The 14462-nt window shown below is 45.8% G+C and overlaps 1 protein-coding gene across 1 annotated transcript in view; it reads right to left on the bottom strand.

The window, feature by feature from the left end:
* ABCA2 (ATP binding cassette subfamily A member 2) overlaps positions 1 to 14462 on the bottom strand; it is a 693258-nt gene that overhangs the window by 77168 nt on the left and 601628 nt on the right. The window contains exons 39-40 of the mRNA XM_078642051.1: positions 8018 to 8150; positions 6844 to 6964 (exon numbers count right to left, since the gene is read on the bottom strand). Of these exons, the coding sequence (XP_078498177.1) occupies positions 6844 to 6964; positions 8018 to 8150 (254 nt within the window). The remainder of the gene's footprint in view (positions 1 to 6843; positions 6965 to 8017; positions 8151 to 14462) is intronic.

The raw sequence follows: 14462 nt of genomic DNA, 5'->3' as shown, positions 1-14462 counted from the left end.
CTGTGGGAATTGGGAAGCAAAAGCCAATACAGAGAAATTTCTTCAACCCAAAAGGAAAAGAAAACACACATGGAGAAGGAATGTGCAAGGAGGTTAGGATGGGAAAAAGCCTTGGGAGGAGACTGCATCTTCTCTTCTTGACGAGGTCTTCCACTTGCTCAAAACACCAGACATTATGCATTTGATTGCCCCACATAACTTTGAGCATTGCCGGAAACCTAAGCTGGATCCTCGCTCCAAACTTCTATATTCCCCCCATCTTCTTGCCCAACTCCCACTGCCACTGCTCTGTGGCTCCGCATAAGTCAGATTTAATAGTGTATGTAAACTGGTCAATTTCCCTTCTTTTAAGGGCGAGCCCAAGATCTGTTCCATTATATTACACGATAATAAATTGACCAAAATCTTCCTAAGAGTAGTTTGCCCCACTGACCGTTTGAAGGGGTCCCTATGGATCATTTGTATCTCTCTCTCCAGATCCACCTCTGGATTACCTTTCAGGACCCCCTCCGTGAGGCGCCTCATCACAAAGCCTTTCAGATCACTTCCCTCTAGCTTCTCAGGAACAGTAAGAACCCTAAGATTGTTCCTCCTAAAGCGATTTCTAGGCGTTCCAAGTCCTCCTGTAGGGTTGGGCTCTGTGATTTGAGTCTTTAAATCATAAGAGTTTCTCATGATTCCTTGGTCCAGCCTCTGAACACTGACCTCAAGGACCTTGGTCCTCTCGTAGACGTTTTACAACTTCACCTTAAGGGCATGCCCTGCCCCCCGGATCTCTTTCTGATTAAGCTCTGATGTGGCAAAGCCTTTCTACATCCCTTGACGCAAACCCAGCATGATTTGCTAAAGTATTGCTGGAGTACCAGGGATTTCTGCTTGAGTCACTGGAGGCATCCTCAAAGTCTCTAGTTCAGTATAAGTCAGAACCAGAGCCCCAGGAGGCACACTATGCAGGTCTGCCTGGTCCAGCTCTTCACCCTCTTCCCTACTTAGTGGCTGATACGAGTTCACTGTGGGGACCAAACACCATATCGTCATGAAACTCTCTCCAAGGCACGGGGAATTAAATGCACATGACCATGTGGCTCTGATGGTGTTCCCACGGTTTATTGCCAAAGTTGGCTTCTGGGAGCATTGACAGAAGGGGCAACACTCTAGCTGGAGAAATCTTAAATCGGCTCCATCATCTGTTCTCCCACCAGCCTCTTTTGATCTCCCTTCGGTCCTGCCATCATCTTAAAAAACGAGCTAACAGACAAGGTGATCAGAGGGTTCGCAGAGTCTGATTTCCCAACCCCCCCCCCACACCCCAGCATCCAGGGTCACATCATCCCCGCCCTTTTTGTAGCTAGCGGTCCAAGTGTAGGATGGGGGATTCACAGCTTCCCTCTTCCCTCTAGTTGCGCCGGCAGCTCCAGTCTGTTCAGCATTCCAGCCACAATATCCTGTGCTCTTGTGCTGCCTCTTCCTATGTTGGCACTGGGCATTACCGCAGACAGTGCACTCCGTTGTTGACGCAGCTCCTCTACCGCACAGCACCATCGGGATGGAGGAAATTATGTCCTACCTGTCGCTGCTCCAAAATATAAATTTACATTTCCCGCTGTTCACCGGGCCATCATAGCCCGTGATTCAGAGAAAACAGTGGGTCTCCTGAAGTGAGACAGTAACAAATCCATAGAGCCTCTCAGGCTCGAGCCTGCGACCGGCGTTACACGGCCGCCCTGTTCCCTCTCACTATTCTGACCTCCTGAGAATATTACATTGTAAGTGAATTCACAGTATATAGACAATCATTTAGGTTTTGTCCATGTTTCAAATCCCTTCCACCTCTTTATAATGGGAAAATTAAATTGTGAGTGAATTCACAGTATAAAGAGGTGGAAACGATTTGAAACATGGACAAAACTTAAATGATTGGTTCACTGCGAGAAATGTTTCTCAACTTTTGATTCCCATTTGCCTTTCTTAAGGCTGTACGTTCTTTTACATGCTAGTTCATGACCACCAAGGCATGTTGTTTAATTACTGCAAGTATTTTTAGCTTTTGGGTCATGTACTGATCCATTATAAAGCTAAATGTTTTTGCTTCACTGAACAGTGAAGATTTAGGTAGTCAACTAGGGTTGGTGGAACAGCAGTATTGCCAAGCAAAGCCTGTGGTCGCCCACCCCATTTAAAGGTTGGACCCCCTGTTCTTCAGGGCTATTGAACTGTTGGTTTGTAGAAAACAAACTTTGCTTTTGGGGGTATTTGTGCTAAGCAAAAAGAAAAATCCAGCTGACCCTCAAGACTGGCGGCCAGCTGGCATTTCAGTTTTAAAAAACTTTTAAAAGTGCCGCCACCAGAACAGCAGAAGTACTTTTGGCAAAATGATCCATGCAGACACGGTGGTGAGGATCTTTAACCACTTGGATGCTAAGGCCCTTGCAAATTCCTCATGTATTTTCCATTGAAATCAATGGAAACTCCATGACGAGCTGAGCTCGTCATGAGCGTCGAAGGGGTTAAATATGGTGGGTGGCGCTCGACAGACCTACTAAGTAAATCTAATTGTCAACAGTTATAATCCTAACAACACATATAGAATATGGTAAGAATTGCAAGAAAGGGACTACACATTGTTAACGAGAACAAATGCTAACAGGGATTGTTCAGTAACCCTGCGAACTAATACAGATTTATCAAGTAGGAAAGGTCCTATGTTTTTCCTGTGGGTGTGAATTTCCAAAGAAGACTCAAAGCACTTCAAAGACATAGATACTACCAGAGCTACTGTGGCTATTGTATCCAAAAAGACACCATGGACAGTTGCACAAAAAGTTGCAGGAAGGTCTAGCATGACTAAGTTGACTAAAAAGACAAGGTAGATTATTACAGTTTATTTAGGGGTCTGAAGCTAGCCTTGAGTAGTACATGGTGGGTAAGAATTCTATGCCCATCAAAGTAGGGCAGTAGGTCTTGAAGTACAGTAGTGTCAGCTTTGTAAACTTTAATGTGGAGAAGCGTGGCTCAGTGGTTTGAGGCGGCAGACCCAGAAGCTGAGATCGACCGTGGACCAGGGTTCGATTCCCTCGGCGGGTCTCGGGCTCAAAAATTCCACGGACTCGACAATTCTCACTCTGGTGCCTACTCAACTCACGGGGTCACACTCTGCGACTCTGGGCAATAGCTTGCTTAATCTCCACTACGGCCCCTCGCGGCGGGATGCCTGGCTTTCACCTTGTGGACACCCTGCCGGGGTTTCTCACAGGGGAATACCAGGACGGGTTCCCTAAGCAAGCGCCGGGACGCTCACGGGCAGCTGTGCGCTTTACAAGTCCAGCACATTTACATTTACATTTAATGTGTATAGATATGGAAAAGATGACTGGTACCCTGTAATTACCCTTCTTTGGAGGGAAAAGGCTTTTAACAGAGTAAGAAACATTTCCTTAATACATTAACACACATTTTCACCATCTTTCACTGAAGCCATTAGATGATTGTATTACACTCTGGTTGCATCTGGTTTAATAAAGTCTCAGCCACATTTCTTTATAAGAGAGAGGCACTCACTAGTAGTATGAAACATACAGATATATAATGGTTAAAGTGACTATCTTACGGAAAAGTAGGACTTGGGTAGTGAGACATACGTGTGCTCTTTGTAGAGGCAGTAATTCATAAAAAAATGGCAATGAATAAGATGTCTGCTGTTGAAGTGGAATGTTGTAGCTGCACCTTTGGTGACGTGCCACCTGATCCTGTATGTACTATATAACTTATCAATACGTTGGTGTAGTTATTTGAGACATATATGGTATATCGACGCATATGAAGTCTAGGCTACAAGCTCACACTCCAGCCATCATCTCAGTGTTTGAAAGATGAACAGACAGTGGTTGGACTGCGCTCTGCACTTTCATTAATATTGAAATTTCTAGACACTACGCATGAATTAATCTCAGATGCTTGTAATTACTCCAGGGCACATACCAGTCTATAATTCTTTTCACATTTCAGACTTGGACCAACCATATGCAAGTCCGTCTTAGTCGTGCTCGAAAAGAGGCCGTACAGTCTGATCTCTGAGGTCATATTCCTGCTGCCCAGGAACACGAGCAACCCCAGACCTGTTTTCCAGCCTTGTTAGGCTACATCAGCAAGGTGCTACAGCACCTACTTTTGGGCACTCCTTTCCAACTAGGGTTATAACTAAAACAAGAACAATTGTAAAGAGGAAATGTTTGAAATCTGTAAGTGCCCAAAACAATATTATGCAAAGAGGCTTTAATATTTGCTCAAACAGCTGCCAGTGGTATTTCGCCATAATTCAAGGTTGCTCAATTTATTCTGATAATATTACAGGAATGGGGTTGGTCAAATGATTTGGGGCATCTTCCAAAAGTACATTTCAGAAATTTCATAATTGTGTCAGGTAAGCATATCTGAATGCTACGAATGTATTCTTTTATTGTTCCTATTCTAGTGAAGTTGCTGCCCGGGGCTGTTTTCAAATCAATTTGTGTCACACCAGCCTTACCGGTTTGTTGTGCACCCTGCTCAGGAATGGCCCTCATGTGGCAATGAAAGCAGGAATCTGGGAGCACTTTTGTGTGCTGTGCTTTAAGTCAATGTTGCATTCAAACGCATCATTGCAACTTTTTACGACAACCTTAGAAGTTGCAGAACTAGACTACTGTAATATTGTGTGTACTAGTCTTCCAAAGAACTGCAGTGTCATGTTGCGAAAGGTCTGAAATTGAAATTCTAGATCCTTGTCTGAATCTGAAGAGGTGTGCCTTTAAATTGTATCAGTGGATGCCTTTAAAGTGTATCAGTGGATTTCAGTAGACGCAAACGTCAAATTTAAAGTGCTGTGCCCAATCCACAACGCCTACTGGGGACGAGCCCAAGATACCTAAAAAGCCTCACTCCGATTATATGCCTAAAAGGACAGTGCCATCTACTTCTACACACCTAATTGCTCACTAAGCTTTCAATCTCAGACATGGGGGCCAAGGACTTCAGGGCTCTAGACTGTGAAATGCACTCAACCCAAGCTTGTGGGTAGTGCCTAGCAATTCATGTTTCAGGAAAAAAAGCTGTCTGGCTTGCGTTTAACTGCACTGCTTTGTACATGTGGTCATTACGAAGTATAAGAAGAAAATAGTTTTGGCTCTACTATTACAGATTGGACTTTAACTTTCCCCATCTCATTGTGCCAGGTCTATGCTACCCTTTATTGCACCTTAAAGTAACCAAAAAGCAACACATTACAATATCTAATAAGTATATAAAAGATGTGGCTTTATTCAACTTTTTTGTTTGCTCAAAAGACTATATTTATTTGTTTCATGAGGAACATTGAAAACACAGTAGAATATAAAATAAACAGAGTATAGAGTTTGTTCATTAGTATAATGTATATGTATGTACAATTGTAAATTCTCACTCAGAATTATATACATAGCAAAATGTGTTTCTGGGGCAAAACGAAAAATGAGCAAAATTACAATACTAGTTCATGTTCACTGAAAACAGTATATGAACTATGGCTACTCTACATAGGCTCTAAAGGGCACTTCATTTATGAGATAACAAATAACGTGTTTTAGGGATATGAACGGTCTATAATATCTATTAACCTAATCCATCAAGGTGGTTTCTTATTTGCAATGAAATCATCAAGTGTGCCCCAGAAGCATTTTCTGGGGGTTCTCGATGGAGAATGTTGGAAAGTGACATTATCCGCTCCTCTAATACGTAGGAGACATTGCCTCGAAGTGGAAAACAACACACTAGAAGTGTTTATTCCTATATTTCCTATCTGAGAGCAATCTTTCACGCTAAGGTAAGCATTAGGACATAAAATAGGTTGTTCTTATTCCACTTATTTTAGTTTTTCAAGATTGTAATTTTGTTTTATGGTAAACATTTTTTTTTCTTTTTTTGCAGATTAATTTTGTGGAACTCTAATGTAAATGGTGCTAACTTGCACCCCTGCTGCAAGCACCTCCCAAGACACACTGCAGGCCGCGTGACACAGATTACTGACAAATTCATAAGATATGTCGTGATCATACATGCACGTTAAACAGCAGACACAATAAAGTAAATAATTGCACGTTACATTTTTGCATTTGAGAGCAAATTTAACTCTGCAAAGTGATACACCCACTTGTAACTTGGTAATGACTGCAGAAGCTAAGGAAGGCTCACAACCTATATGTAGAAAATACTGTGGTTTCTTCTCTGTGATCAGAGTTCTCATTGAGGATTGTTTATCCATTCTTCTAAATCTTGGGCTACCAAATTATTTTTTGACGTACGTGGCCATTCAACTTTGTGAATTTGAAGGTCCTCGAAACAACTACTGAGGGTTTGAAAAGCAGAGATGCACCAAGGTGAATCGGTCATTGTGCGAAAAGTTTACTTAACAACTACCTAACTATTTGCACCCTTGTCTATTCCTCTAAGCAACTTACAAATTATATTTGATCGTGGTGAAATATTACATGTACTTACTCACTCTTTATTAATAAAAACAAACACACAAACCAAGAACTGAAAGAACAATGATATAGCAGAATTATTTCCCCCTACTTTTAAATTTGTTTTTGTTTTTGTAAAACATTTACAGGAGGTGGGTCTTGAGGATTTGTCACAGTATGCATTGCCTCACTTGTCGGAGTCCCTCTGGGCAAATAATACAACAATGTATCCATCCCCTGCTAACTGAGTTATCAGGGTGTCTTGTACTGTAAGCCATAGGGAAGCTCGACATGTGGAAGATGCGTAGGCTTTCATAGCCCAAACCTTTTTGAAATGTTCCAGCTCGGAAAGTCTCAAAATCCTTACCTTGGTCAAGTTCTCAATCTTCAGCATGTCGTGGTCAGCATCCCCCCGCAGCACGCGCTGTCGCTCAGTGGCAACATCGACATCATCATCCTCAATGGGTTTGGATGAAACAGGTAGTCGTCTATCAAGAAAAATATTCTACTAAGAACAGAAATGAGGCCCACATGAACAACAAACAAGCCTTAGAAAAGAGTGGAGTGTAATCCGCATGCCATTTGCAGAAAAAGTCATAAACTTAGGTTAAAAGTCTAATGTGAAACTCGGACTGAATGATCAGGCGAGAAGATAAGAGCAAATGAGAATAAGCCCCTTGTCAGAAGCATACACAGGGCCTGTTCTTTGGAACACCCTCCCCCTTTCACTAAAGCTTAGTACTGACCACCTGTCTTTTCGAAAAACCCTGAAAACTTACCTTTTTTCCAGCATTTAATTCATTCCCCTCCCACCACCTACTAGTACTGTCCGGGCAGAGTAGCTGGTTCTTCTGTATGGCAAAGCGCAGAGATACCCCTTCGGGGGTCTATTCAGGCGCTATAGAAGCATATAAATAAATAAATAAATACTCATGTGCAGCACAGAAGCACTCCGAAATGTAACATTTACAATTGAAAAGGAGTGCCACCTTATCCCTCAGGATAGCCCTTTCTGTTGAGAAGAAAATAAGTTACCTGTTCGCCAGCATTGGTATCATTCACATTCTTGAATCATTCCCCATCGTAAGACTGGATTCCCAGTCTGACAATGGGGAATGATTGACACATGTGAATCTACGAAGGATTCAATGCTGGTGAAATGGTGCTTTTGCTCTCCTTTCGCTTTAAGGCAGAGGTGCGGTGAGCATCACACTTGGCCTTGGGTATCCCTTACAGAAAGCATCATTCTCTGAATATTTTTCATACTCAGTATTGGGATACACAATGCAAACAGAATGACTGCCATGCAATCACGAGTACAAAGCTCACCCCATGTAAATATTTAATACATTTACCAATAACGCCTCTGTACTACATTCTCACCAACACCAGAAAGCAATATCCCAATAGGCAGCTGGGCATATTTTTCTCTAAAGATACTGACAAGCACTGCTGAGTGTTACTGCCTCTTCATTAGATTTACTGTCGCCCTGTTACATGGATAAGCAACACCACCACTTTAACACTTTCTCGGTACTCACTGCGGTTTCCTTAAGAAGTTATACTGACACATGATGGTAATGAAGAAGCCCACAAAGCCTTCGATTGCCATGGCAACCAAGCCTCTCGCAACAATGTCCCACTCGAAGGGAGATTTCATCTTATCAAACTGACCTACAGCGAAAAAAGAAAGGAAGACAAAGGGGGGTTTGTTAACACTTGAGTCTCAGGAAGATGACCTCAAGACCAGAGCCAAGCAAACAAGTTGGAGATGAGGACCATTTATAATGTTGGTCACAATAGGTCTCAGGCGCAGCTAGATATCAGAGAGGACATGCCTATTGATGGCAATTACTGGTGAAGCAAGATTGGGTAAAGAGAACCACATTCTTGTCAATGGATGGGAACTTAAGAGGGTTGGTTACCTTAAAGTATATGTAAAGTTAAACTCATTATAGATAGCTTGTGGCCCTCAAAACCGCTTTGGAAACGTTTGCTGGGCTCTGAGATGAGGTAGGTGAAGCAACAGGTCAGCAAAAATATGCAGGGAGAAAAACAGTACAATAATCAGACAGGGGCTGAGAGTGCACATGTAGAATCAATGCAAGGATTTACAATAGCCCAAACTGGACATTTGACAAGCCCCCTCTATTGGCAAGGAAGTCTTCTTGCTTGTGGCACTCTGAGGCTGCACATTAATGAGAGACTTAATATAAGGAGGCATCTGAATTGTATTTGTTCAATGGATACACATTGATATTGCTACAGATCCTCGGCGTGTAGATGGAGAAGACCAGCTGCATTATCTACAAAGCCATCAGACACTACACATCGACATACCTGGCCAAGAAACTAACAACCTCAAGCGCGGAGCGCCACACTAGGAGCAAGGACATGGCCACTGGAGATCAAGAGGAACCAAAAACACAAAAAGAACAGAAAGCAAGCCTTCTCCATCTATACACCTAGGATCTGTAGTAATATCCCTATTGACATAAGGACAGTTCCAGCCCTACGGTAATTCAGAAAGAAGCAGAAGGCAAGGAACATTACTCTCAGGCTGCAGTACTTAGTTACCTGTTTCACTGTAAAGATTCTCAGTTGATAGTATTGGGTTCTCTACTGTTGTTCATCGCTGTGGTTCCCAGTTAGGTTTGCACTACACCAGTACCACTACATACATACATATATAATGTTCAGATATCACACGGCGAAGTGTCGTTCCCGAAGATGCACAACCAGTGGGAACTGCTCTTACTGCAGTGACATCAAACAGCGGAGCTACGTTGTGACACCAGACGAAGGAGCTGCCCCTACTCCAGTGACACCTCACTGGAAGCTGCCCTCTCTACAGCGACTCATACCAGGAGCTGCCGTCGTGGAGTTGTATTGCCTTCAGGAGCCATCTTTACTGGAGTGGCATCATATTGTGGAGCTACCCTGACTCCAGTAACATCAGAAGGAGAAGCTACCCCTACTGCAATGGCACTACATCAGCAGCTGCCCTCACTGCGGTGACATGCCTTTATTGCAGGGGGCTTTTACAAAAGGAACCACCCTTAATGCGGCAGCACTACACCTAGAGCAGCCATTTTTATAGTGATGTCACAGAGTTGCTTATTCTATAGTCAAAGCACACTAGCTGGTGTGACATCACACTGGAAACTGACCTCATTGCAGTGATATCATAACAGCAGTAAAGTCACATGTGCTGTGACATCACATTGGGGGACTTTCCCTGCTGCAATGATACCAAGAGCTTCCCATCTGGGCATTAATCTGAGAACTACCCTTAAATCATCACATAACACTGGGAAGCTACCCTCACTGCAGTGACATCACACCAGTGAGCTCCCATTTTTGCAGGGACATCACACAGCAGGCTACCATATTGTATTAACATCACCCCAACTACACTGGGGTTAATGCTAGCAAAAACGAATATTGTGCAACTGTGGGGGGCTCCGCAGCCACCTAGAGCTGAAGCAGACCTAGATTGGTGTATGTATAGAGAAAAGACAGTGAATGTGGCACAAGGCTGCCCCAGAAAATGGTCACGCATATAGAGCCCCTGGAATGCCTACCGAGGGAATATTTGCAACCCACCACATTGTTTGGCTCTAGATGAGCCCCTTACCCCATAAAAAATGTTTACCCAATGTACTATTATGTGATATTATCTCTGCTACCAACATGTGTAATCTGTTTCCTCTATTGCGTATTTTATGTTGATGAATGTTTAATAAAAAGAATGATTTAAATAAAAAAAACACATCACCCCCCAACTGCAGCCCCATCACGCGGGGAGCTTTACTGCACAGTGACATCACGTAAGGAGCGCCCTTGCTGAATGGCGTAAAACTGTGGCGCTACCTCAACTCACAGACATTACATTGGAGGGTACTTTTAATGCAACTATCCTAACACTCAGGAGTCACTTCACCCTGTTATCCGAGGGGAGAGGGTGGGTCACAGTGACAGGCCAGTGAGGACTAATCTTAATTTAGTGACATCAGAGCAGCGTTAGAAGTGGGCGGGGACGGAAGGGCACAGCGTGCCCCTACTTCTTAAAATTATGTTAGTCCGTTCCCCTACTTCTTACTTTTGAAAGAGCGTACCGGGGACTGTAAAATTGCCATACTTTAAAAGTACACTTTTATTTTTCCATGAGTGGTGCAACGTGAATATTCAGAAGGCCTCTGCAGTGCGCCCGACCTCCTCCCCTTCCCCGCTGTGTCTGATGAGCCTGCAAAGTGAGACTGAAAGGGCCATCAGTGTAGGATGGTGCGAAAACGGCTACTCTGATGGCCCTGCTGCTGCTGTGAGCCCGTGATTCACACCTCACCACGCTGCCAGCCCCCACTGTGACCTATGACAATGATTCTCTGCCGTCACTAGGTGGGTGCGGGGGGGGGGGGGCATGGGGGGGTGCGGATGGGGTGACACCAATCTGCACTGCAGCCTCGCCTCTCCTCTCACCTTTACTGTCGCTCCCTGTGCAAGCTTGTTCCTCATGCTGTTCACACTCGCCAGCGTCTCGCAAGAGATCTGCAATGCTTGACTGCAATTTTCTTTGCTCACAAGGCAACTCTATAGCTGCCTAGCTCATCTGAGGGTGCACGGTTTCCTATTTTTCAGTATCTTGCAGTCTTCAGTTTTCCAGTGAACCAGTTCCAAATTTCAGCTTGCTCTTCACTACAGTGCCACCTGTTGCTCGCACTCTTGTGGAGTAAGAGAGAGAGGGAGACAGAGGGAGCTAGAGGGAGTAATACAGAGAGAGAGAGAGGGAGACAGAGGGAGTAAGACAGAGAGAGGGAGACAGAGGGAGCTAGAGGGAGTAAGACAGAGAGAGAGGGAGCTAGACAGAGAGAGGGGGCTAGAGGGAGTAAGACAGAGAGAGAGGGAGCAAGAAATAGAGAGTGGGAGTAAGACAGAGAGAGGGAGCTAGAGAGAGCAAGACAGAGAGAGAGGGAGCAAGAGGGAGTAACAAAGAGAGCGAGGGAGGTAGAGAGAGTAAGACAGAGAGAGGGAGCTAGAGGGAGTAAGACAGAGAGAGAGCTAGGGTGAGGAAGATAGAGAGAGAGGGAGCTAGCGGGAGTAAGACAGAGAGAGGGAGACAGAGGGAGCTAGAGGCAGTAAGACAGAGAGAGGGAGCTAGACAGAGAGAGGGAGCTAGAGGGAGCTAGACAGAGGGAGCTAGAGGGAGTACGACAGAGGGAGCTAGAGGGAGTACGACAGAGAGAGAGAGAGAGCTAGAGTGAGAAAGACAGAGAGAGAGGGAGCTAGAGTGAGAAAGAGAGAGGGAGTAAGACAGAGAGAGGGAGACAGAGGGAGCTAGAGGCAGTAAGACAGAGAGAGAGGGAGCTAGACAGAGAGAGGGAGCTAGAGGGAGTCAGACAGAGAGAGAGGGAGCTAGAGGGAGCTAGACAGAGAGAGGGAGCTAGAGGGAGTAAGACAGAGAGAGGGAGCTAGACAGAGAGAGGGAGCTAGAGGGAGTAAGATAGAGAGAGAAGGAGACAGAGGGAGCAAGACAGAGAGAGAGGGAGCTAGACAGAGAGAGGGAGCTAGAGGGAGTAAGATAGAGAGAAAGGGAGCTAGAGGGAGCAAGACAGAGAGAGAGGGAGCTAGAGGGAATAAGAGAGAGGGAGCTAGAGGGAGGAAGACGGAGAGAGAGGGAGCTAGAGGGAGTACAACAGAGAGAGAGGGAGCTAGAGGGAGGAAGATGGAGAGAGAGGGGGCTAGAGGGAGCTAGAGGGAGTAAGAGAGGGAGACAGAGGGAGCTAGAGGGAGCAAGAGAGAGGGAGCTAGAGGAAGCTAGACAGAGAGGGAGCTAGAGGTAGTAAGACAGAGAGAGAGGGAGGTAGAGAGAGTAAGACAGAGAGAGAGGGAGACAGAGGGGGCTAGAGACAGTAAGACAGCGAGAGAGGGAGCTAGACAGAGAGAGGGAGCTAGAGCGAGCACGACAGAGAGAGGGGGAGCTAGAGAGAGTAAGAGAGAGAGGGGGAGCTAGAGGGAGCAATACAGAGAGGGAGCTAGAGGGACTAAGACAGAGAGAGGGAGCTAGAGGGAGTAAGACAGAGCGAGAGGGAGCTAGACAGAGAGAGGGAGCTAGACGGAGCAAGACAGAGAGAGAGGGAGCTAGAGGGAGTAAAACAGAGAGAGGGAGCTAGAGGGAGCAAGAGAGAGAGAGGGGGAGCTAGAGGGAGTAAGAGAGAGAGAGGGAGCTAGACAGAGAGAGAGGGAGCTAGAGGAGTAAGAGAGAGAGAGGGAGCTAGAGGGAGGAAGACGGAGAGAGAGGGAGCTAGAGGGAGTAAGAGAGAGGGAGACAGGGGGAGCTAGAGGGAGCAAGAGAGAGGGAGCAAGAGAGAGGGAGACAGAGGGAGTAAGACAGAGAGAGGGAGACAGAGGGAGCTAGAGGGAGTAAGACAGAGAGAGAGGGAGCCAGACAGAGAGGGAGCTAGAGGGAGTAAGACAGAGAGAGAGGGAGCTAGAGAGAGTAAGACAGAGAGAGAGGGAGACAGAGGGAGCTAGAGAGAGTAAGACAGAGAGAGAGGGAGCTAGAGAGAGTAAGAGAGAGAGGGGGAGCTAGGGGGAGCAATACAGAGAGGGAGCTAGAGGGACTAAGATAGAGAGAGGGAGCTAGAGGGAGTAAGACAGAGAGAGAGAGGGAGCTAGACAGAGAGAGAGGGAGCTAAACGGAGCAAGACAGAGAGAGAGGGAGCTAGAGGGAGTAAAACAGATTGAGGGAGCTAGAGGGAGCAAGACGGAGAGAGAGGGAGCTAGAGGGAGTGAGAGAGAGAGAGGGAGCTAGAGGGAGTAAGAGAGAGCTGGCGCTAGAGGCAGTAAGAGAGAGAGCGCGGGAGCTAGAGGGAGTAAGACAGAGAGAGGGAGCGAGAGGGAGTAAGACAGAGATAGGGAGCTAGAGGGAGTAAGACAGAGAGAGAGGGAGCTAGAAGCAGTAAGAGAGGGAGAGAGGGAGCTAGAGGGAGCAAGACAGAGAGAGGGAGCTAGAGGGAGTAAGACAGAGAGAGAGGGAGCTAGAGGGAATAAGAGAGAGGGAGCTAGAGGGAATAAGAGAGAGGGAGCTAGAGGGAGTAAGACAGAGGGAGAGGGAGCTAGGGGGAGTAAGACAGAGAGAGAGGGAGCCCTATGTGCCCCCTGGGCAGCTTGTCGTCTGCGCTGCCTGCCCGTGTGATCTGCGGCAAGTCTCCAGAAGTGTAGAGATGGCGGGCTGGGTATACCAGAAGAAGCAAGGTGGGCGAGGGGAGGGCTCGATGCAGGAGTAATGCTTGATAGGAGTAAGTAAAGGTGGTGAGGGAGGGATGGGTCCATGTTTACTAGAAGCAGGGTAATGAATGATATGCCTGGAAGTGAGGGTGGTGAGGGAGGGCTGGATCTGGGTATACTAGAAGCAGGGTAATGAGAAATACCAGGAAGTGAGGGGGAGCTAGGGGAGACCAGGATGTGGGTATGCAGAAGCAGGGTAATGAGTGTTCCCAGGAAGTGAGGGGGAGCGAGGGCGGGCTGGGTCCGGGTATGCTAGAAGCAGGGTAATGCTATGCTAGGAATTGGGGGGAAGCAAGGGGAGTGCTGGGTGTAGGTATGCTTGCAAGGTGGTACATGCACAATGCAAAGCTCCAAGTCATATTTTAAAAGCCATGGATAAATAACGTGCATTCTTGCCCTTTCCCTGTGATACAGGGCAGTGCAGCAAAGTAACATGCTGTGCTGCCCTGCACCACCATTCCCATAAATATGCCCCTAAGCTCACAAACTTCATGGTATCTCTGCTTCATACACAATCACTTTTAGCATGTGCTACCTGCATTGGACCAACTGCAATTATGCAGCAAAGGAGGACAACATAATGTTGGAGGTATGACTAAATTATGAAGCAAAAAAAGACTGCAGGGTTACATAGTACATTTTCTGATACTTTATTAATTTGACATTTTTTACACATACTAACAGTCTCTGGAAAGCTTT

Source organism: Lissotriton helveticus, chromosome 5_1, assembly GCF_964261635.1.
Source record: "Lissotriton helveticus chromosome 5_1, aLisHel1.1, whole genome shotgun sequence".
In the NCBI taxonomy this organism is placed as follows: Eukaryota; Metazoa; Chordata; class Amphibia; order Caudata; family Salamandridae; genus Lissotriton; species Lissotriton helveticus.
This window is presented reverse-complemented; position numbering and strand designations above follow the sequence as displayed.